At 37.1% G+C, this 23,492-nt stretch overlaps 1 protein-coding gene across 1 annotated transcript in view; it reads right to left on the reverse strand.

Annotated features, from left to right (window-relative positions):
- The window catches only part of DCC (DCC netrin 1 receptor), a gene marked incomplete at both ends in the record, with an annotated part of 1,062,613 nt that overhangs the window by 16,246 nt on the left and 1,022,875 nt on the right, over positions 1 to 23,492 (reverse strand). The window contains 2 exons of the mRNA XM_080920225.1: positions 11,476 to 11,688; positions 17,888 to 18,049. Of these exons, the coding sequence (XP_080776351.1) occupies positions 11,476 to 11,688; positions 17,888 to 18,049 (375 nt within the window). The remainder of the gene's footprint in view (positions 1 to 11,475; positions 11,689 to 17,887; positions 18,050 to 23,492) is intronic.

Here is a 23,492-nt window from a genome sequence, read left to right on the forward strand (position 1 = left end):
ATGGTAATGTTTTATTTCCAGCTCCCTCTTCCTCTGGATGAACAATGAGCTAATCATCCAGCAATTATTCCCCTGTGGTTATTTAGTAAGCATCTAATAAACCATCTAGTGGTCTTAATGAAAACATACATTTATGGCTAGTCTATGGTCCCACCTTTGCATATTTGAATCTAAATGCCAAATTCAGCTAGACAAATGTGGTGATAACTGAAAACAAAACGAAACAAAATGACAACAAGGCAAGAAGCAAGCAAACAACCCAGGTCTCCAAGGCAACAGAGGAAACAGACAGACCAATCTTACTGGAAACATGAGTCTAAATATGGCCCCTGGTATCCTTGAAACTGTATAGCTCCTAGATATGAGAGGGGTTTATTTTGCATTTTGTAAAGGAGAAGATTGAGCCTTAAGAGAAGTTTAAAGATCTGAAAGGAGCAAAGCTTGTTAAACAGCCCTTGTATAAAATTTATGCTGGGAAATATTGACGAAGCACAGGTAGGAAGGAAGTCATTTAGGATGGATCAATGTCCAATCTGTTTGTGTCCTTGGGATTTGCCCAGAGCCTGACTCATTGAGAGCAGGGCTGACCCTGTGCTTTGATGGAAGGCTCACCATCTATAAAATCATGGTGGACAAAAACAGCGAGGTGAAGAGGCTGCAGAATCTTTGTAACAGCAGTTATCCTTGCTTCTTCAGGAGAAGCTTCATAGAATAATTCAAAGAAATCAGCAAAGGTTGAGAGAAGTAGATTCACCAGAACTATTTTATGCTCACCACTTCTCTGATACTTTTCTGTGGTTCCCAATTCAAAGTTACAAATACCTAGCTGATAAAAATAGCAACAGAAACAATCTTCCACTGGTCTTTTGAATGGCGCTGATCAGTCATCAGGTCTAAACCAGGTGATCATTTCTCAGGTTAGCCATTGCTCGCTAAGGGGCTTGCCTTGACTTTCTGGAGTCTATCGTTTCCTACAATGTCATGTTGAGATTCACTTCAGTTACTTTACGAAATATTCTGAGTCATTTGGTATAAAGGGGGCATTTCTCTCTTCTGCTCAAATAAATTATTTAATTTTTTCCTAGTCTTGTTGACCATATTTACAACAAGGACCCCATAAAATATTCATTTAATAATATACACCCATTCAGATTTATTTATTTTGCACTTCAGTTACAAAAATGGTCAATTTTATTCTTTATGAAACATTTTTTATCAGTATCTAATCTTTGTCCATATTCTAGTGACAAAACTTCAGAAACTTCACATTCTCAATTCATAGATATTTAACATTGTAACTGTATCTATATAATTTAATAAAATAGTTTTAAATGCAGAAGCACGTAGCTACCCATACTTCAGCCTCTTTCAACATTATTAACTATATATTTGATATAGACTGTAATTGTAACACTAAATTATTTATAATAGCACACAGTAGATAATGTTCCTGGTAAATATTTCATGTGTAGTTTAAGATAATAACTTTTAACTTTCAAAATTCACATTACTGTGTTTACATTGGATTAATTTCCTTTCTAAAGAAAAACAGATGTCCATGGACCCTTTATTTTTTATTGCACTCTTAACTCACAAGGTTCTGCTTTCTGAGCATTGTGAAATAATAGTTTAATTTGGTACCATTGTTTAATGTAACACAATGAAGAACATAAATGCACACACATAGACATGCATACACACAGAACACTAATGGATTTGCATCACAACTATGTTTAGAATGCTACTTTGAGATTACACTGTGATACTGGCACATTGGTATCTTAATTCATTCAATTTCAATTTTATATGTGCATTTCTCAAATTGATGCAAGGTCATTATACATATTATTTTTAAGGGATACTAAAATTCTCACTGAACCTTTATTAGTCAATAATGTTTGGTTATATATTTTTAAAATATTTTTAAATATAAGAGTAAAAAGTATTTTCCCATTTGAATGATAATGATCCATATAGAAATAGCTGATATAAGCTTTGCTTTTGTCAACATTGAACAACTTTCTGCATCTTGTAGCTATTCACCCCAGGGCATGGTCTACACTTGCATGTTACAGTTCTCTCAGCTTAGACTATAGGACTGCATGTGTATCTATCTATCTATCTATCTATCTATCTATCTATCTATCTATCTATACTCTTTTCAGAAATATTCTTATAGTCTAGTAAATACTGAGACTTTATGGGTATATTTTCCAAAATTGCTAGGAAACAACATAGTCTCACAGAACCCTCTATGATCTTCTAGCTATTCTAGAACATTTTCACCCACTTTTCCACAATGTTCTCAGTGAGTCCCTACCCAGTTAATGAGAAGCTATTGGCAGGTGTAATATTGTGTAGGTTCTGTTTGGGTAATGCACCTAGGGAGGGTTCAAATGTGCAATGGCTATGTTATTTGCAGAACTATATCCTATCCTATGTCTCTCACATCCTTTCTACACCTTCTTCTGTGATAATCCTCAAATGGTGAAAGGGATGAGATGGATGTCTAATTTATAAAAAGTTATCTAATTCCACAATTTTGAGCTGCTGTGGGTCTTAGCAGTTACCTCTAGCCACTGGAAAACAAAAGTTCATCTGACCAAAGCTGGAAGTAGTGCTATCCTCTGGGGATAAACATAGTAATTTTAGAAGATAATTCCATAGACAAACTATGTCTTTTTAACAGAACAACCATTGGTCCCTAGCACCTGTAGTTCCCCCAGCCATGGAGAAACCAATGGCCAAATTTACAATACCAGATATAAATGCCTTCCTGAGGAATAGCCATCCAGTCCAATAAGAATATGACTGGCCATAACTCTTAAAGAATGACCACTAATCATCAGTGCACACCTGGCATTTCAGATCAATCAGCAATATGCAGGGTCCACAATAGACTGTTGAAGACTTCTTCCCTTCAGCAGCTCCCATAGTACTTTCTAATTTTATGAGGGCTGGCATCAAGAAAGGCGCTTCTAGCTTTGTTTCTGATGAATGTTTGATATCCTGTGTATATCCTGTGGTCATAGCATATAGTATTTTTTTTTGTTATAAGGTCTCAGCATACAGAAAACAGCAATGACAATTTTTTGAATTGTTTTGAGAGCCTTGGATGCTTTCTTGAAAACAGCACATCAGGAGGCAGCTCACCCATGACACTGTACTTTTATGTAATCAACTGTGGCTTCAGGGAATGTTTTTATCTACTCACACAGGGCACCTGCATTCAAACGACTTTTTAAATGCTTAATTTTGAATTAGCTTAGCATTTATCAGATTCCCCCATGGCTCTTTCATACATCTTTAGTTTGGTAAATACTTTTCTGATAAAATTTTGTGAGAAATATTCCAAATTAAGGAATCTTTGCTTGAAGGAACTACTATATTTATAATAGCTATTTTCTTAAAATGTTCCTTCCTGTTTCTCAGTTTCTGGAAAACTACAGTAGCATTGTTTTATCTCTTGGAGTTCTTTGTGCCCTACAACTAAAATGGAGAACTGTCCAAAGTTAGTATTGAAATTTGGGTTTTCCTTCAGGTTGTTTTCCTAGGAGCTGTCCTGTTATTCTATTCACTGTTGACATGCTCACTTTCTGAAGATGATTCTCTGAGCTACCACTACAGCTGTGACTGTCCCCATGAATGCTACACTTCTCACCATACATAGTGGATTTTCTCCTGGACACACACACTCAGTCTCTTCATCCTCAAAGTACTTTCTCCTCAGAAGGCAACCTTTCCCACTACCTCATTCTATCTTTAGTTAATAATAAGATCTCTGAAGACACAGGATCAAAGAATAGTCACGTGGGTCTCACCTTCCTAACAAGTAATTATACACTATTCAAATATTTCAAAAAAGATAAGTCTCACAAATATCTCTTTCATTTTCTCTTTCTGACCTTTGGATGCATAACATACTTAAAAAAATATCATTCTTGGTTTACTATTTGACCTTTCTTAATGACAATTCAGTTGTCATTTATCACATTCTGCCTTTTCCACAGTGTATAAACTCATTATCTCCTGGGAATAACACTCTGAGGCAAGACTATTTTACCTATAAATATAAAATTGTTATCGCTAGACCTTCCTGATACAGTCTTGTGCTTGTTCAGCTGTCTGGGAGTGGGATTCCTAGTGACGTCATCCAGAATGAGATTATGTTTTGCCTCAGCAGTTTAGTGACAATGAGTTCTCAGAGCTCTAGATTCACATCAGGCTTGGAGGAATGGGTTACAGTTGCTGCGCAGTAAAAAGGCCTAGTATGTGCAAATTCGCAAGCTTCTTCGTGTGTATAGCTAATGAAGAATTAACCATTAATGAGCATTAGTATATTACAAAATTATTTCCTTTTTTAAACTGAGATACCAGAATTGCCATTTACTAAGGCTGGGTTCTTTAACAGTCTGGTCAGTAGAGATTTCAGCTTTTTATCTCTGCATTGCTAGTGGGAGTCAATGAAAAATTTCAACCTATTCTTTTAGTATTATCCAAAGAATAGGCCTCTTAAGTCCATGCATGGGGAGTTACTGATGAGGAAGATATGCCTCTATATGATGTTTGGTAAACTCTTCATTACTCAGTATATTCTGCCACTTCGAATTCCCAAATATTTACTTTTGTACAAAGATTAGAAGCTAATTCTAAGGTTAGAAATGAATTTATCTTATCTTTAAGTTACTTTTAACATCTACATGGAAATTTGGCATTCAAATAGGAAAATAAAACCTATTATACATGAATAATTAGATGGAAGGAAGGTGAGACTTAAGTGACTGCTTTTGATGCTTGTACACTTTGGGAAAGAATACCACAAGTAAATGTACCACGAAACCAAATTCAGTGAAAATGTGAGCAGTTTGTCATGAATCCAAAACTGAGCAAAATTTGGGGCACTTTTGTTATTGCCTTTGCTCTACAAATACAGAAGCTAAAATATGGCGGACTGTCAGAAGCATTCCAAGGAAAATGGAAGAGCTTGGGTAGTGTTCACTGAGAGAAGTATTGTTCCATTCATGCTTGTCTGAAGGATGAAGAATATGAAGTTACAATGGTGTGTCCCATGCAGACAATTTCCAGGAAGAAAGTCTGAAGATCCGTCTCATTGACTTGGTTTGAATTCATTCACTTTTTTATTTTACTATATTGTTCTGTTTACTACACTTGTTACAATATTAGAGACTATTGAGAACATGCATTTTTGTGCTATTAAATGTTAGTTTCAGAAGATGTGTCAGAGGACAGAAAAACTTCTTTGGGATCCTACTACACACAGAATTAATAAAGCATTAAAATCTGGGCTCGGGGGCAGGGAAAAATTAGTCCAACCTGTTGTTTGTCACCTGCAGGTGGGGAATGACAGATTGGTATGGAAGCTGCCTCATAGGTGGTCATGATTTTTTTTTACTATCACTGTCAGATGTTTCAAATGGAGTCTTTGTCTAATTATAGATATCTGAGTCAAAGAAATCAGATTCTCCATCACAAAGAAACTCTGACATTAAAGTCATCAAGGGAGTCTAGGAAAAAAAATTCACCTTTTAGCAGTCTCAAGCTCTTTGTTCCTCTGTGGTATGGGTGCTTTATATATACATGCTCCTTTACTGTCAGCTGCTTTGAGAGTAAGACCTACTGCTTTCTGAATTTAGAATCTGTGAACCAGTTAAAGGGTATGTGACATCTGGATGACAGGAGGAATCAGGAACAAAGAGCAAGAATGAAGAATAAAGGCATAAAACGAATAAAATAAAAGAGAAAAAAAAAGAGTTAAAGAAAGACCAAAGAAAGAAAATATTTTATTTCTTAAGCAGTAATTAAAGAAACAGGATTAACAAAAATCTTTCTCTGTGCCTCTCTCACATCTTCTCTGGGGATAGCCTCTGGAGAGTCCCAGACCCCAAGGAAATGTGATGCTCCCAGGACCTAATGGGGATGACTTTGGTTGAAATGTGCAGAGAAGGGGGACATAGAACCTGTTGAGACTACCTCTAGTAGATAGGCAGGGCCCCTGGTCGAGGGATGGGGCCATGCACCCATCTCAAAGATTTTCACCCAGAAATGTTCCTGTCCAAAGGAAGAACAGGGGAAAAAAAAAAAAAAAAACGGAACAGAATCTATCCTCACCTGGGCATCCATCATGTCCGCAGACACAAAACCCAAAAGTGTTGCCCTGCTCAAGAGGCACTTGCTGACAAGAACCTAGTGTAGGTTCTCGAAGAAGTCTGGCTAGCAACTGATAAATTCAGATGTGGATGCTTGAAGCCAACCATCAATCAGATTGAGCTCAGGGAACCTGGTGGGGGAGCTAGAGGAGGACTGAAGAAGCAGGAAGAACAACATAGGCTAGCCTATACACCCAGTTCTCCCAAAGTCTAGACCACCAACCGAGGAGTGCACCTGGAGGGACCCATGGCTCCAGATACATATGTGACAGAGGATGGCCTTGCCCAACAGCAACAGGAGGGGAGGCGCTTGCTCCAGGGGAGGTTTGATGCTCCAGTGTAGGCAGATGCTGGAGCGGTGGGGTAAGGGATTGTGGGTGGGTGGGGGAACATTTTCATACAGGAAAAGTGGAGGCGCTAGGGCAGATGTGGGATTAGTGGAGAGGTAACTGGGAAGTGGAATATCGTTTGAGATCTAAACGAATGGAATGATTAATAAAAATAAATAAAAATCTTTCTCGCAACCTATTTTTATCACAAGCCACCCCCTGAACACATATTTACTTCTTAGATGTAATTTACCTTCAATCATTAATTATGAAAACAACTTTAGGGAAATTGTGTAATTTAATTTCCTTACTGCTCGTATAAACATTACTTTTAATTACCTCTTGTTTGCTTTGATTTTACTATCACCCTTTATAGGTTCAATTACACTCAATAACACCAGAAATGTATTCTAATATTTTTTATACATTACATATGATAGTCACCCAGGTATGGCTTCTTGGGTGTTTTTTGTTGAACCCTAAGTCACTATGCAAATAAATTAGTCATTCCTGTGATAGGTGCCCTTCGCTGAACCAAGGGCACCTGGGGAATGTAGGAGACACTTTAAAAGACTCCAAAATGATAAGAAACTTCCCAGCTTACCATTTTAAATCTTGATTATCCATCTTCAGTAAGACAATGGAATACGAGACATTTTGTGAGTAGAAATTTTCAATGATATATATGTATATTGACCCTACTAATGATCTCATATGTCACTGAAAATGTGTATAATTTGGGGGGAGTAAGTATGGAAAATGGAAAACACTGATTTGTTTTCACAGTGTCTTTGAGCAAAAGGAAAGTGCTCAGTGCTTGGTTCTAGGCTATGAAAAGTTGTCTTAGTTATAAGATTTTCCAAACAAGTTGTAAAAAATGAAATTATGGGAGAGAAAGCCATAGTCAGGATGTAACATATGAGAGAAAATAAAAAGGAAAATTAAATAATTATAATGCATCTACACATTAAATAAAAACAAACACAGAAATAGGTACTAAACCAGAACAAAGAAAGGCAGACCTTGGGGATGCTGTTTTACAGCTGAGCCTATAAAGAGTGTGATGCATCAGGAAGGGCAAGTGACATCTAACCTGTTACATAATGAGTGATATGAGTCTAAAGAAAACTATAAATACAGTTTTATAGCTTTGAACCTGCAGATACAATCCACATGTATTTCTGTAATTACACACACACTCACACACGCACTACCTCTGTCTGATTCTATCAGATTGGGATATTCAGTGACATTTTTAGTCAACATCCCCAATGGTTGTTTGAGAGTGTGGTATTTAAAATACATTGTAATAATTTATAAAAATCAAGTTATTGGTTGCTTTATGATATAAGATATTTACTGAAATGGGCCCTGAAAAAATTATGGTACAAAGGGAATATGATTTTCCACCCAGCCATAAAATATAAATTATACACCCTTTCTGTCCATTGTCTTCCATATTTATGTATACCTTTTTCTTTAGCTGCAGACAAAGTGGAAGACATGCTGCAAAGTTTCGGGAGAAAATCACACTCAATTTTCTGTACAATGAATTGTTTTTTTGGTTTTGTCTTGTTCACTGACATAATGATCACTCAGAAATGGAAAAGATCAGAATACACAGGACTTTTATATAGATAAATAAGTGAGAGAATTATCAGATTCCTCTTGTTTAACGAAAATGCAAGTGCTTAGGAGTCTAGTGCTATGAGTGCAACACCCTAAACATCAGTATTTAAGAAGGCACGTGGGTGGTTTTTGCCTGTAAAATGATAGTTCCACAGGACAAATAGACCGCCATTCTAAGTTCATTTAAGATAGGTGGGAAGAATCTTGTCTGGACTGTGTGGAAGCATCAGCTGTCAGTAAAAACCTCAAGGACTCTCAGCTAGAGTGGGAAGCAGAAGGTAGGAGTTGTTGTGGAGAGAGATTGGCACTCTGGTCGTTTGATCTCAGACCAATTCGGATGCATGACACTGAGGGGAGGTGATGGACTATGTGGCAGACATAGGGTTATATAAGTTATTAGCGACTTGAGAATGAGCCGAAACTTATAGGCTAGGCATTTATTTACAAATAGTTACGTCTTCTAGAAATTATTCTGGAAGCAAAAAGGCCAGGTAGAAAACCTCAAGGCTGCAAAAGCACTTACTGCTGGTTCTTTCATGGTTAAAAAGAACTTCAGGAGGGAAACATACACGGTTACACTCACATACACACACACACACACACCCCACACCTTATACAAGCCCTATTTTGGCCCTCTGTAAAATTTATATGAAATTCACAATGTAATATGCTCAACATTCCACCAAACACTTTCTATTTAACCCGAGGAGGGACTAAGTCAAACCACTAATATGTTCATATGTGTGATTTTTCAAGGTTCAGTGACTGTTCTGTCGAAATCATAAGGCCAAGAGTGTGATTCACCACCACGGATATGAAACTATAAGGTACAGAAACACTTTATCAGAGGATTAAATTTCAAAAGGTGTCATAAAGACCCCGGGGTCTGTTAAGCTAAATCTCCAACTCAGCATGTGGAAGGGGGGAAATGAAGAAATGACTCAATGTTTCCAGGTAGGCTAAATTCCAGTCATCATAACAACAGATTGTGTTTCTAATTACCACGTACCACAACAATGCTACAAAACGCTCTGTGATCCCAGGGAGATTGTTACACCATAATACATATTGCCCCATTCCTCATCTATAAAGCTGTTGCAAGCACAGCTCTGAAGTCTCTGTGGGAGGCAAATTGAGGCTGGGACCCCTAACACTGCTCATGAGCAAACACAGGCAGAAATCCTATCTAGGAGAGGAGCTCTGTCATTGATGCTAAAGGCAAAGCTTTCAAAGCACAGGGGCTTCTCGTTTAGCATATTCTTAAAAAAATTAGAGCAATGCCTCCCATTACCATATTCTAAAGTAATTATGTGCAGTAAGTAAAGACAAATTCATTACTAATTACACCGTCTTTTATTGTGAAATCCAGAGCAAAATTATTTGAGGTATTTTCTTTTCTAAGCTGACAACGGAATGGCTTTACTTCATCAATCAGTTTGACTAAAGTAATGATTTTCCTGGAATTAAAATTTGTTGAAAGCTCTAAGTATTTCATCTTTGGGGCTAAGAAGCATGTAGTTAATGTCACCACTAATACATTTGTCAGTCTGCTAATTTTCTTTTTCTATTAGAATAAGTAAACAGCAGCCCTTTTAAAAAGCATACTATCTACCATGTGTCAGAAGCAATGTGGGGAGACTTATTTGAAAATCATGAGGTAAGGCTTTATAAAATGCACAAGAGTCACAAGCAGACAATGAAGGAGAAACATAAAAGGAAAAGGCATTTAATAATTCCAAAGTGAGGGGAAAGTACATCTCACAAAGGATAAAGGGAAGATAGCATTTAAAGGAGAATTATGAAAAAATCAAATCAAATCAAACCCAGAAATCAAGCCAGAAGGATCAGAAAGTCTGAAAGAAGAGGTAGCTTCTAACAAAAAATTCAAACAAAAGTGGAAGCAGTAGTCAAATAATAAAAGACTCATAGCGGACAACAGAGATAGAAGCAATGTGACTGTGTGTGTGTGTGCCATTCCACCAGCTCGTGGCCGCTTAGACATGGTTATTGTTTGATGGAATATAGTCCGGGGCAGTAAAAGTCCCTGATTCTATGTGATCCTGAGGACATGGCCCCATGGTGCTAGAGTACATTTGGTAATATTTTAATTAGAAGACATTGATACCTGATTTTAAATGTTCAGTTCTCTGTTCCACATCAATTGCCCCAAAACTATCACTCCCTTGGGTAAGTCCATTTTCCTAGAGCATCGGATTTCCCAGAACCCAGATCCCAAATCAAGTATCACCTCTACATTAATTGTTTTCCGTTCATTTATAATAGCATTAAAACATTATTTGGTAGGAATGTATGGCAGAAAAAAAACACCCATCTTTTTGCTTGGAAATCAAGAATGGAAGAGGAGGAAATGACCAGGATCTTCCCAGTAAAATTACATTTTTGGCTTTTTTGCTCAACAAATACCATTACTTAAAATACAAAAGAAAACAAAAGAAATAGTTTTTTTTTTTTTTTTTTTTTCTGCCATATTTTGGATTTGGATGCCTCCAAAGTTCATGGACAAAGGTTTGAACCCCAGTGTAGTGATCTTTTGAGATTAGTAGAATGCTAAGAGATGTGTCTCATGGGAGGTCTTTAGGTTATGGGGTCTATACATTCAAAGGGAATTAGAAGACCCTTGTCATTTCCTGCTTCCCCATCTTTGACTTCCAAGCAATGGGATGGGTGCTTTGTTCTTCCACACATTCCTACCATGACTGATATCCTTCTGCCTCACCACAGGCTCAATTAATTATGAACTGGAACCTTCAAAACTAGGGCCAAAGTAAGCCTTTTCTGTTATTTTTTTTTTAGTGAGAGAATGTTAGCAAACCAAGAAAAACAAGAAAAAGTGTCATTGTAGTTTATTGTCATGATATTACATAATTAGTCTTCTTTGGTATACAATATTAAGCTACTTTGTTTTCCTCATTAAAATATGAATCAAGATGATTTATGGATTATAGTACTAAAATTCATTTTTTAACAGTTTTGGGACATTTGATATGTCACGCTTTATATCTGTTTTTGTCACAAAATAAGTTGAACATAAACTGAGAGGCACTGATAAATTCCTAAAATATTAGCACACTTGTTTTCCCGTGGTAAAAATAATAGTCAAAGATGCATTGCCAAGCAGATCCATAGAGTGAAATAGGTTACTTCAATTATCCCTGTGTGGGTTCCCAGATTCCTCCTCAACAATCAGTACCAAACTGGGCCGGCACAATGGGCAGGAAATCCACACTGAAAACATACATGATATCTAGACCTTCTCATTCTCTCTTCTGCACTTAAATAGCATGATCATTAATTAGGGAAGTACCTTGTTAAGCGGTGTGGGTACTTACCTGGCTGTGCCAAAAGTGGTGTATAAGGGACTTTTGGTTCTATGGTACTCATAGGTGGAGGTAGCAAAGGGTTAGCAAAGCTTCGAAGTGGATGAGTTGGCCGCACACAGGCTGTGGGGATGGTTCTGCTGGGTGCTTCTTCGCTGCTGGGATGCTCAGGCTGAGCTGGGGGCAGCATGGGTTGCTGTTGTGTGGTTGGTCCTTCACTAACAGCTGTAGTAGGAAGAAGAAAACTCGATGTCATTCAAGATGGAGCTTACTTTCCCCACCTTTCCAGAACCAGACCTGGGAGAAATGATGATATCTGGCAAACTCTTTTCTGTTTTATGTGCATTCTTACTCTTCAGTTCTCATGCATGTCTGGAATACAATAATCACAACCCTTTCCAACAGTAGAAGCAGGTCCCTTAGGACATGGTGTGCCTCTCAGTGACACTAACACAATATATTCATACTAACTATATGGCCTGCACTGTCTGGACCCTGTAATCATCAATGATGAAGTGAGAAAAAAGTATTATCTTTCCCTTTCTAAGTCGTAATGTCAGCAGAATTCAACCGGTTACAGCTGCATTATTATCCACCAGCCAATATGCCAATTTTGCTGCGATTTAAACATGCCATGTCAACTGTCAAACCAATCAGAGTTACGGGGCGCTCAGAGGCATTGCTAAAAAAATGATACAAATAATAACCACTATCATTATCTCCCATAACAAAATAGAAGCACACTGAGCTAAAAGTTATATGGCACGTGATTTAACTGGAACAAGTTGCTTGAACTTAGAGCTATGATTTTTTTTTTCCTCTTTGATAGCAAGCCTTGTAATTTTCAGGCAGATTACTGACTTGAAGAGACTTCCCATAGCCATTTGAGACAGCCTTGAGGTGTCTGGACAGCTTTGTATATTAAAATGCTTCCTTTCCCCTGGGGAACACAGTTGAGTGAGACTAAAATATTTCAAGACATTCTCTGTTGCTACAGACAGTGTGCATCGAATTTAAATGTTCATTCATAGTCCAAACTGAAAGGTCCAAGTTAAACCACAGATATAAAGAGCTACTTACTAGGAGTAAGTGGTGTTGACTCTGTATGAGTATTTTTCCAGTTATTTATTTCTTAGGAAGAATTGTTTAGGAAAAAAATAGGAAGATACGATATAGCTTTTATACTATCTCAACTTTGGAAAGATAATTTTTAGGTAAAATTGTTTCAAGTTAATAAATTTAGGAGATGATTTTGGGAAGATTCTGAGAATCTCACTAAGGTCAGCAAAGGGCCACGAAGATAGAGAAGCAGTCTGGTAATGCTGAAAGAACAGACTTGAAAGATAAAAAGATCAAGGTGTCCTATGAAAGATATGCAGAAGTGACATGTCTTCCAGAAGTATTTTTATTCGTCCCTTTTACTTCCTATTAGGATCAGAGGTCCTGTGGATGAGAGAGCAGCCTGTGGCCTTCATTCTTTAGAGGTAGACATAGAAGACGCACAGTTGGCTGAGAAAATGGTAGTAATCAGAACTCAAAATCTGATGAGACTTTGTCAGTCTTCAAACAGGAAACCTTAAGATGGCCAACTGCTAAAACTCCCATGTAGGTCTCACAAGAAAGTAAATTGCTCCTGTATTTGGAAGGGGAGAGAAATGTCTTTGTATAGAATAAGATTGGGTCCTGGGGTATTTGAAAGTTTAATTTTACAGAAAGAGAAAATATTAGGTTTTGATGTTGGACTCAAAATTTTATCTCAAATAGATTAAACGTTTAATCTGAAGTAGAAAGTGACCAAAGGATGATTTTCTAATGGAAGATTTAATAATTAACTGTTTCTACAGCTGAGCATGTTTTCCCCTTAGCTTCAGAGGGGTAGCTGGGTTGCTCTCTTACTCTTGGTCCATAAAAGTGGCTCAGTTTAAGGAAGGTATCATTGTTTGCACTTCCCTCACACCAAAGGAAGCCTTAAAGTTTTAGACTGCCTGAAATAACTAGAACACTACAGGCTCTTTCAAAAGTGTCCCCAGAGATGATTCTCAGAATGGTTCTAAGTAATGGGGCCCATTCCATAACACAAACTTACAAGGACAGGAAAAGAATTGTTATATTTTTCTTCTTATAAATTTTCTTTAGGTAATTATGTCTATGGAACATGTACTATAACGAGACCCTATCTATTTCTAGGACCTCCTCAGCATTGAAGAAACATTGGGATTTTGGTAATGATTACATTCCCTTTATTTCTTCTCCTTCCTTTAATTCCTTTCTTTTTCTTGCATTTAGATATGAAATTTTAATAATCAAATATTATTGTATTCTTGAGTTTAATAAATTTTACAATCATATTCTTTAGGAATTTGAAATTCTTGTCTCTTATATTGACAATTTGTATGTCATGTGAATATATGCATTGCAATGACTTGACTGAAAATAGTGAGTTTGAAGTCCTAAAGAAACTCGGGACAATGGTCTAACTTGTGTTCCTGTTCACATATCAAAGTCCATGCTGGCTTCCACGCTCACACAGTATCTGTGGCTTTCTCCTCAAACCTTCCCCAGCTCATGGACTTCCCTTCTTCCAGGTTCTCTTTCCTACATAACCCTGCCATTTCAGCCTGTGCTCTCTTGCCCCTGAATTTTCCTCCTCCTCTCCTGCTCTCTCTCCTACTCCTCCTGTCTTCTCTGTCCACTCTGCTGAGCATGTTCTGTCTTCTTTCATCTCTCCAAACTCTGGATGCTTCTGCCTGTGTTCTCTTTCATATTGTACAATAAAAACCTTCCCTTAAACCTTCCCTTGGAGCATGATTCCCCCACCTTACCCATTCAGGGTGTTTTTAGTCACTTTTTTCCTCTGGCCATTTGTTTATATCAGCATCCATGAGAACAAAAATTCTCTTTACTTCTGTTCCTGCCTTTCTAGCCTTCCATCTGCCTAGCATTATTACACTGAACTCAACATGATGTGACCCTAAATGGGCCATACCTTTTGTCTAATTTAGTCTTAGTAACTTATATGGGCACAGAGTGAAAACTGTATGTAAGGAGGTCCATTTGAAGGAAAGAGTAGAATAAAATTCATAAGGGACAAGTTATTAAAAAATACAGTGGAAGAGTTTTCACAGGCAATCCATAATTCTTCAATTTTAAGAAAATGCTTCAGAGTTGGCTGGTATTTAAAGCAGTGAAATCCTCAAATGAACAGCTTAGCAGTTGCTCCAACAGGGAAATGCTGCATCATAGATGCATTTGTCCAGTTCAGAGCCCAGCTCCAGGGTGTCAATGTGAAACAAATTGTCTCAGTGACTTGGCATTTATCTGTGTGAAGAGCTTGCAAAAGCAAAGCAAAGCTCCCCTCAACCCCAGGATACAGCTTCCTTGCAATTCATAGCAGAGTGAGAAGCAAATGGGTGTCAGCAAGGCACTCATTTTCAAATGATGAAATAGTCAGAATTCATTGTACAAATGGCATACAATTACACAGTAGAGTCAAATCTCAAGGTACTTTATAATAATTAATGTCAACATTCAAAACACTTGCTACTGAGTAACTGGCAGAAATATTGCAAAAATGGAAATGAGGGTTTTTTCTTCCATCTGAAAACTGCAATGGTTGATAGAATTACAGCCCAACAACAGCATGAAGCAGATGCTGAGGCATGAACACCTCCTCTTGGAACCTATTTTACACATTAATCTTGGAGGAACAACATTATGAACTATTCCTCAGTAACCTAGTTCCTCATAGCCTGGGATGTTTAAAAGACACTCCCTAGAAAAATGAATGAACCCTTCCACAGTGGTCTTGATTTTATCTGGCACAGATTCCATTTGGTAGCCAACTTCCAGTTTTGGGGGAGAACTGGGACAGGAAAATAGCATCCTCACTGAAGTATCCTTACTGTGGCATTAGCAAAATGGAAATCTCTTATACTTTTCTTCCACAGACTTGTTTAATGGATGAGAAAAACGAGGCACTGCATGTTTATGATGTGCAGAAAAAAAAAACCCATCCAAGTTTGCCTGCTTGGGAGATTGTCAAAGAACTGAACTTACCTCCTAAGGCAGCAACTTATGATAAACTGAAGTTTATTCTAAGAGTGCTTCTTCAGTTACACAGGTGGGTGATTATTTGTCTATCAGTCTGGAAATATGTGAAATGCTAAAGTTATTACTGTCCCCCTCTTCTCCTGCCAGAAATTTTGTTTTGTTTATGACTTCAGAAACCATCAGGCTCTGGGGGTGGAGCTGTAGCATTTCCTGACTTAACAATATCTGGATTTTGAGATAGCTGTGGAGAAGTGGAGCCTCTACACTTGGCCACATTGACTTTATCTTTTCCCATGGGCCCTTCTTTGATCCTCAAGAACACTAATCAGACAGTTCTATGCAGAGGCACAGAGTGTTTTCTGCTTGAGAAAGAATAGGGATGTTCAGTGTTCTGCAAGAAATGTAGAAACCAATATCAAAGAGCTGGATATTAACGATCATTGACAGTGACTTAGGGAATATTTCCTTTCTAGAAAAGGGAGCATTTATCCATTCATTTTCTTTTCTTGGCAATTGCTTGAAGTACATTAGATGTTACTTCTTCTGCAGTGCATATATTTGGGTGAAAACTACTTGCTGAATAAACAAACATATACATTTTAAAGCAAGGTATAAATCATGGCCAGGGATAACATTTTCACTGCCTGATAATTTGAATGAAGTTCAAAAATTATACAGGAGTTTGCTAAGAAAGCATTATTTATGTAAGTACACAATTGTTGTGGTGTGTAGTATCTCATTTTCTATTGTATTGTAGAATTGCCTTCATTTGCTAAATCCTTTTGCTCAAGGACTATCAAAACAAAGCCCTATTAATATTTGAATGATTAACTCACTTTTAATGTACTTCCTTATTTGGTATTTACAAAGAAGCAGATGGAAGACACAGAAGATTTCCATATAGGCCCTGTATTCATACACCTCCATTACGAAAATGGAGTTGAGAAGAGAACCTTTCTTTTAATCACAGACAAAGAAAAACATTTCTCAATACTTGCATACTTCTTTTTCATTAAAATTAAACTTTTGAATAATTTATCCCAAGGTCCAATAAGAGACAATTCCGCAAGCTATACTACCTCAAGAGAAAAAAAAAAAGTGGGGGAGGGGCTTGAGGCAGATGAATATAATTGTAGACCATGCTCACAAAAAAAATGAACAAAGGGAATAGTTGCTAAGAAGAAATACTTAGTAATAAGAAAGGCACTGAGATTTGGTTGATGCCAGCCATGCCAGAAGGACCAGAGCAATGTTGTGCCACAGATTACTCTTCATTACTCTTCAGTGTCCCTTTAGAGCCCTAAGATAGAGATAGTGTAAAAAGAGCTCAGTAGAATACCATCAAATGAAGGGCATTCAGTCCAGGAAAAAGGAAGGGACTTGTGGGCTTTCTTTTTTTTTAAGTAGACTCCCCTCCTGCATAGTTGTTTTGAGATTTAGAATTTTCCAGCTGTTGGACTTCCTAGATGCCTCCCACTTTCTTCCTGTTCACTGTGATTTTGGAGTTTCCCCCCCCCCGCCTCCGAGATTTAGCACACAACTCTATTTGGTAGATGTGATGTGCAGTGAGAAAAGGGAAATGAATCTAATTCTCACCTGGCAGATTTTTGATGCCTTTTAATTCTAACCTTGCTACATTTGGACGATTTATGATTTCTTGGAGCTGCCCCTGTTGAGTTGGGAAAAATATAGCTTACCTCACGAAGATATTTTATTGCTGTGCTATCATATCTATTACAAAACCTTCTCTTGCACATGAGCTGCTGACTCACCTGTTCTTAACTAAGAGATGAAAGCCATAAAATCGATTTAAAGATGCTGTGCTCAAAGGAAGGGAGGGGCATCAAATGGCATGGGAGAAATCACCCAGTGTATATGAAAGCTTTACTCTTATTCCACATTTGCTCTCTTTCTAATAAATGGTATTTTGTCCTAGCAACCTCCAAAACTTGAAAAAAAATCCTTAAACAATTAAAAGGTAGTAAGGATTTATCACATATTTCTTCACTCAGACTAGGTAGAGCTCTTTTGATGTAACTATAAGATACTAGAACAAATGTTTCAAAAGTCAACTCTTGATTTATAACTTCCCAGTTAGCAGGGTATTGTTTCAAAACATATAATGGAGCCATATGTTCTTTAATGCCCACCAGACACATTTGTCTGTGGTGTCTGCTGTGAAAAGGATGCTAGGGAACTACTCTAACAGCTTGTTGCTAGAATCCAAATGTTAGATGCGTTCAGCAGGAAAATTCCTGTACCTGGGTCACAGGGAATGAGTCTTTACATAGAATAAGAAGTCCAAAATGTTACACAGAAGTCATCTTGCTGTTACTAACATTTATCACAATAAAACAGAAAAAAAATGCATTACACTGACTTCTTCCTGCTCCAAAACCTCGGTCCACGGACAGTGTTGGGAATGGTACTGGCCGGAGCGTGAACTGCGGATGTGGGTATCCACATGTGGGAGACGGGAGGATGCCGGGATACTGGGCACTTTCTAGTGTCGGCACAGGGATGGCACTCACAAGAGCTGCAAAAGAAAAACATTAGTTATTGTTTTCAAAAATCCATGTATCCTCTAGAATACATTAAAGGAAATAAATAAGTTTTCAAAAAGTTTAATATTCCCCATAGTATCACTGACATTCTCTTTAATACTCCCGGTAAACTTCTTTCTTGGTGTAAAACAGAAAGTTCACTTATTAAACACCCTATTATGGTGCAGTTCCTCCCAGCTTGAAATTTTCATGGCTTTGAGAAAGTTAAAAAGTTACTGTAGAGGTACCTCAATCCTCCAGTATTGGTATTTTAGGGTTTTTTTTTTTTTTTTTCCTTTTCTTCCAAGGAGAAACATGGAACAAAAAGGGTTAGATTGTGACACAGTGAATGTGTGCCAGAGAATGCACTTACTGGATGCTGCGAAATGTGATTTGATCCTGTAAATGAATGTATTGCTGTCAAGAGGCACCATGCAAACACAATCAAAAGTGCACTCTGTGTATCCATAACAAAGGCTTTAGGAAAATCCTTGTAAAACTCAAAGTTGACAAGATGAGTGCACACAATAGAAAGGTTCCTGAATGTTCGGTGAGAGTACCAACAGTGTGGTTATTCTGCCTGGAACCCACAGGAAAACACTTGTGGCTCGTCTTGATGTTTGGACAGTTTGTTCAATTTCATTGTTCAAAGGCTGTTCAAGTATATTATTTCATGGTATGTTTATTACACTTATAGTAAACATTAATATTTAGTTATTGGATAATTATAAAACAGCGAACATTTGGTAATTATTTATCACCAAAATGTGAACTTTATTTAAACCAGCTATGGGAATGGTTAGTTTGGTTCTAAATGAAAAAAGAAGCAAATTGGAAGGATATGACTGCCCCTAGGTGTGGTGGCAGAGAAGGTCTGTTATAAAGGGAGAGCATGTCCAAGTGTAAAGACATGTGGGAAATTTCACCGTGAATAAACCCTGAGTTAAGTCCTGTGAGAAGATGGAAGAAGAAGAGCCTAAGCCAGGTGACTAAGGGGTCAATGGAAATTTCTCCTGCGCTGAAAAATCAAAATAGCTGGATCATATAGAGATGAACCACTGGGAAGAGCAGCCCTGCCCAGTCCCTGAGATGGAGAAGATTAGGGTACAGATAAGGTGTGGCAGACAGGAGGACTGTGTAACTGCTAGAGACTGAGGGATACCTGGAGATCCTGGCAGCCAGGATCAGCTTTGATACATTAAACCAGGACCTCAGCCATTTGTCTAGGGCCTGAGACCTAACAGGTAGTATGTTCCTGTCTCTGATACTAAACTTTCCTTTTTCTTATACAAAGGATAATTTACTTACACTGTAATGCCACCCCTGGACTTATGTGGCTATGTTTGCACGTTTCCCAAAGGAAAGCCTTTTCTTTTTCACAAATCACAATCTCAACTTTCTTAATGCTGTCACTACATTAGGAGCAATTTTTAGTATTCGACTCTGCCACTGGATATAAAAGGTTTTGGTCTCTTTATATTTACATTCTTATTCTTGGTCCCCTTAACAGTGATGTGTCTTCTAGAAAGTGCAAACATAAATAATTTGTGTAACTAACAATTCCTTATAGTCAAGAAGTTTCTAAACCTAATTTTCAACCCAAAAAATAAAACTCTAAGACTCCATCTAGATGTGAGTGCCAGATTATTGAAATGGCTATGGGTAAGAATTCACCTAAAGAGTGTATTCTTCATATGGTATTCACAGTGTTTAGATTCAGTGGCTGAAAAAAATATATCTAAGAGTTTTAATTCACATATATGTAATTATGTGCAGGTTAGCCATAGTTCAGAGTTTAAGTCACTATAAGGAAAATATTGGAATACAATTTATTCACTGCATGACAGGTAGGTGAAGTAGCCTTTTTAATGTCATTAGCAATGAAATTGAAATAAAACAAACATTATTATATCGACATGAAAACACTAATTGTAATGCCAACATGAAACAAACAAACAAACAAATAAATAAATCAAAAATGTCAGCAACAACAAAGAGATCAACTATAGCAGTTAAAACTTAGAACTGAGACTCAGTGAAGATTCAAGTATAAAATAAAATCTCCATTTATCATTATTATATACTTCAAATATGGGTGATTAATAAGAGGTTCTTTCTTTTTCTCCTCCTATTTTTCTCCTCCCCTTCTTCCTCCTTCTCCTTTTCTTGTTCTTCCTCTTCCTCATTGTGAAGCAGGGGAAGTCAGAGGGTGATGGGGCAGCCTTGAGAGTACTGGGAAGTGATTATGATCTGGATACCTAATGTGAAATTCTCAAATAATCAATAAAATATTGCTGGGATTTGCAGATTCATCTGGAATGAAAAAAAATCCTAGAATATTGAAATCTGTTCTCAACAACAAGAAAACTTCTGTGGGAATCACCATCCCTGACCTCAAGCAATTATGTTAAAACCTGCATGCTACTGGTACAGAGATAGGCAGGTAAATCAATGGAACAGAATAGAAGATCCAGAAACAAACTCTCACACATATGGTCACTTGATTTTTGACAAAGGAGCTGCAAACATTCAATGGAAAAATGACAGCCTATTCAACAAACAGTATTGGTCCAACTGGCACTCAGCATGCAGAAGAATGAAAATAGATCCTTTCTTAACTCCTTGTACAAAGCTCAAGTGCATGTTGATCAAAGATCTCCACATAAAACCAGGTACACCGAAACTGTTGGAAGAGAAAATGGGGAAAACCTTAAAACACATAGGCACAGGGGAAATTTTTCTGAACAGAATACCAATGGCTTGTGCTCTAAGATCAAGAATCATTTTTCTAAATTATTTTTGTAAGGGTTTTAAAGAGCATTTGAGAATAATAAATAACAATGCCGCCACACACTTACTACATAAATTTGTGATTGTAGAAAACATACGTATTGACAGTGACAGAAAAAATGATGAACATTTAAAAAGAACTTTAAAAACTTTTAACAAAGAACAAGATTAAAGCCAGATGAAAACCCCAAGGATTACCCATATTTCTTTATTAACAAAACAAAGTTATAATTTTGTTTTTCTTTGTGTTTTTAAAGACATAGTGATGGAAATAGCCTCATTTCCTCAGGTTAGTCATAAAAACTTTCTAAAAATTTTTTTTTGTATTTTTGATATTTGAACTCACTGAAAAACTTTGAGGTCCTTGGTTGTATTATTTCAAGTCTTTGAGTGAATAGTTACCATAGTAACACTAGTAATAAGAACACCAGTAATATCAGAATGAAGGCATTTGTGAACAAAACAGGCATAAAAGAGTATGAGCTCTCGTTTCATGGCTCAATATCTTAATGTCTGAAGCTTCAGTGTGGTTCTTTTTGAAACCTTATTGATCAATCAGTCACTAATCAGCCATTAAAGATAATCAGTAGCTGATACTTAATTTGCATTGACTCTTTTATTTATATGTTATTGTTGCAATAAGCATCTCTTTAGATACAGGCAGGACCTCTCCTTACAACTGTACATATCTTCTGAACAATGTTTAAAGATTGCTATAATTCCTAATAATAATTGTATGAGTCAATATCTAATGCTCAATTTGGAAGAAGAGATGTATAAAGGTCTTATGTAATGAGAACTAAAAAATGTATAGAGAAATTAAAATAAATCAGCAAGCTATAGAATTTTGGGGGGGAAGTTGAAACAATAATGAAGGACTGATACTATGTTCCAACCCCCCCCCCCCAGTTCTTTATCGCTGAAATGTTTCCTTTTTTTTTTAGGCTGACTGTGGTAGAAAAATTTTACAATCATTAAATGTTTTGAAAAATAATACATTCATTGCGTTTTTCCTGTCAAAAAAATACTTGTTATCTTATTGGTATAGCCTGAGTAGTAAGTCACGGCTTTGGGTTAAAGTATTTTGTCCATTGATTATTCTTTTAATTTAAAAGATTTTTAAAAATTACATATGGTATTCTGTTTCTGTGCATTCTTGTATATATTAGTGTTGTTCTGTCCCAATAGATAGGTGCCAGAGTGTCAGATTCCCCTTGAACTCTACTTACTATTTATAGGATTTTTTTTTTTGGTTTTGCTTTTGGTTGTTTTTTGTTTGTTTGTTTGTTTGTTTGTTTGTTTTTTGGAGGGGGGATCATACAATGTGAATGTGCTGGTAACTGAATTTGCATTATTTACACAACAAATTTGTCACTGTGGGTCTGTCACACTACCTCCAATGGTTCATCAATGAAAAGACCAGAAGTTGTTGACATTTAGTTGTAAGACAATAAGGAAAAAATGTCATGCTAGAGGGGAACTGGAGCTTCACATTCATAATGACAGTGACTAAGGAAACAGATCAGATGACCTCAAGTTTGAGAAAAGCCTAGACTATGGAATAAGATCAAAAAATGTCCCAGGCAACTTAGTGAGAACTGGTTTCAAAATAAAGGAGCAGACCGAAGTGAAGTGGAAATTTTTGGTTTCTTTGGACTCTCAGGTTTTTCATATGATGTTTGATGGGAAGTATCTTATGAGCACAGACACATGGCATTTTCCTGGTAGCTGGGAGGAAATGGAGCATGTGATGTTTTCCTGTAGTGGACACTTGAAAGGACGGGTGATGTCTGGAAAGGGTATAAATATAACACAACAGACAGTGGACAATGCAGTGGCATTGGTTCACCTTGCCTTCTTTATTGATCATCATTTGCTGTTATTTTTGAAGGGGGAGAATCACCAAATAAATTTTCATCATATTCCAGAGACTTCGTGCACTTCCACAGACTTGGACTGATTGGCTGTGCTTCTCAGTTTCTTCTGGGCCAAACTGTCATTGCTGTTTTGTGGATGGTGCTTGTGAGTGGGTTGAGCGACCATGGCTGATTCTTGTGAACTGAACTGCTGATATCATGACAGTGAAGACCTGAATCATGCAAGAAATCTATTTCTAAACTTGTTCACATCCCTTTTTGTCCTATTAACTTTTTCTGTCCACTACCTCTGATAGATGGTGGGCTAGAACGAAGGCTAAAGCATTTAAAAACCCTTACTAAAGTAGGTTTTGAAAAAAATCTAACTATTCACTGGGTCTTTATAACTCAGTGGTAGTGTGCTTGTTTTGCATACAGAAAAACCTGGGTTAAATTCTCAGTGTGTCTGTTTTGGTGTGTATATGTATTTGTGTGTATGTGTATGTATGTGTGTGTGTGTGTAGATCATATGAACTTAAGTTGAATAAAATAATATTTACTGATGTTTTTATTATCTCACCACAAAATATAGCTTTCAGAGACAGAAACATGTATGCACTTGTGCATACACACACATGTTCATACTCTCTCTCACACACAGCATTTTTAGTATTCACTACACTGTTTATGTACCATAGCTTGCGGAGCAATACTATCTTTCAGTTTCAATAAATCTCCACTCTGTGGCCAAATATGACAAGACTTCTCTTCTGACACAGCTTGCTGGCAA

Source organism: Micromys minutus (genome assembly GCF_963924665.1).
Source record: "Micromys minutus genome assembly, chromosome: 8".
Classification (NCBI taxonomy): Eukaryota; Metazoa; Chordata; class Mammalia; order Rodentia; family Muridae; genus Micromys; species Micromys minutus.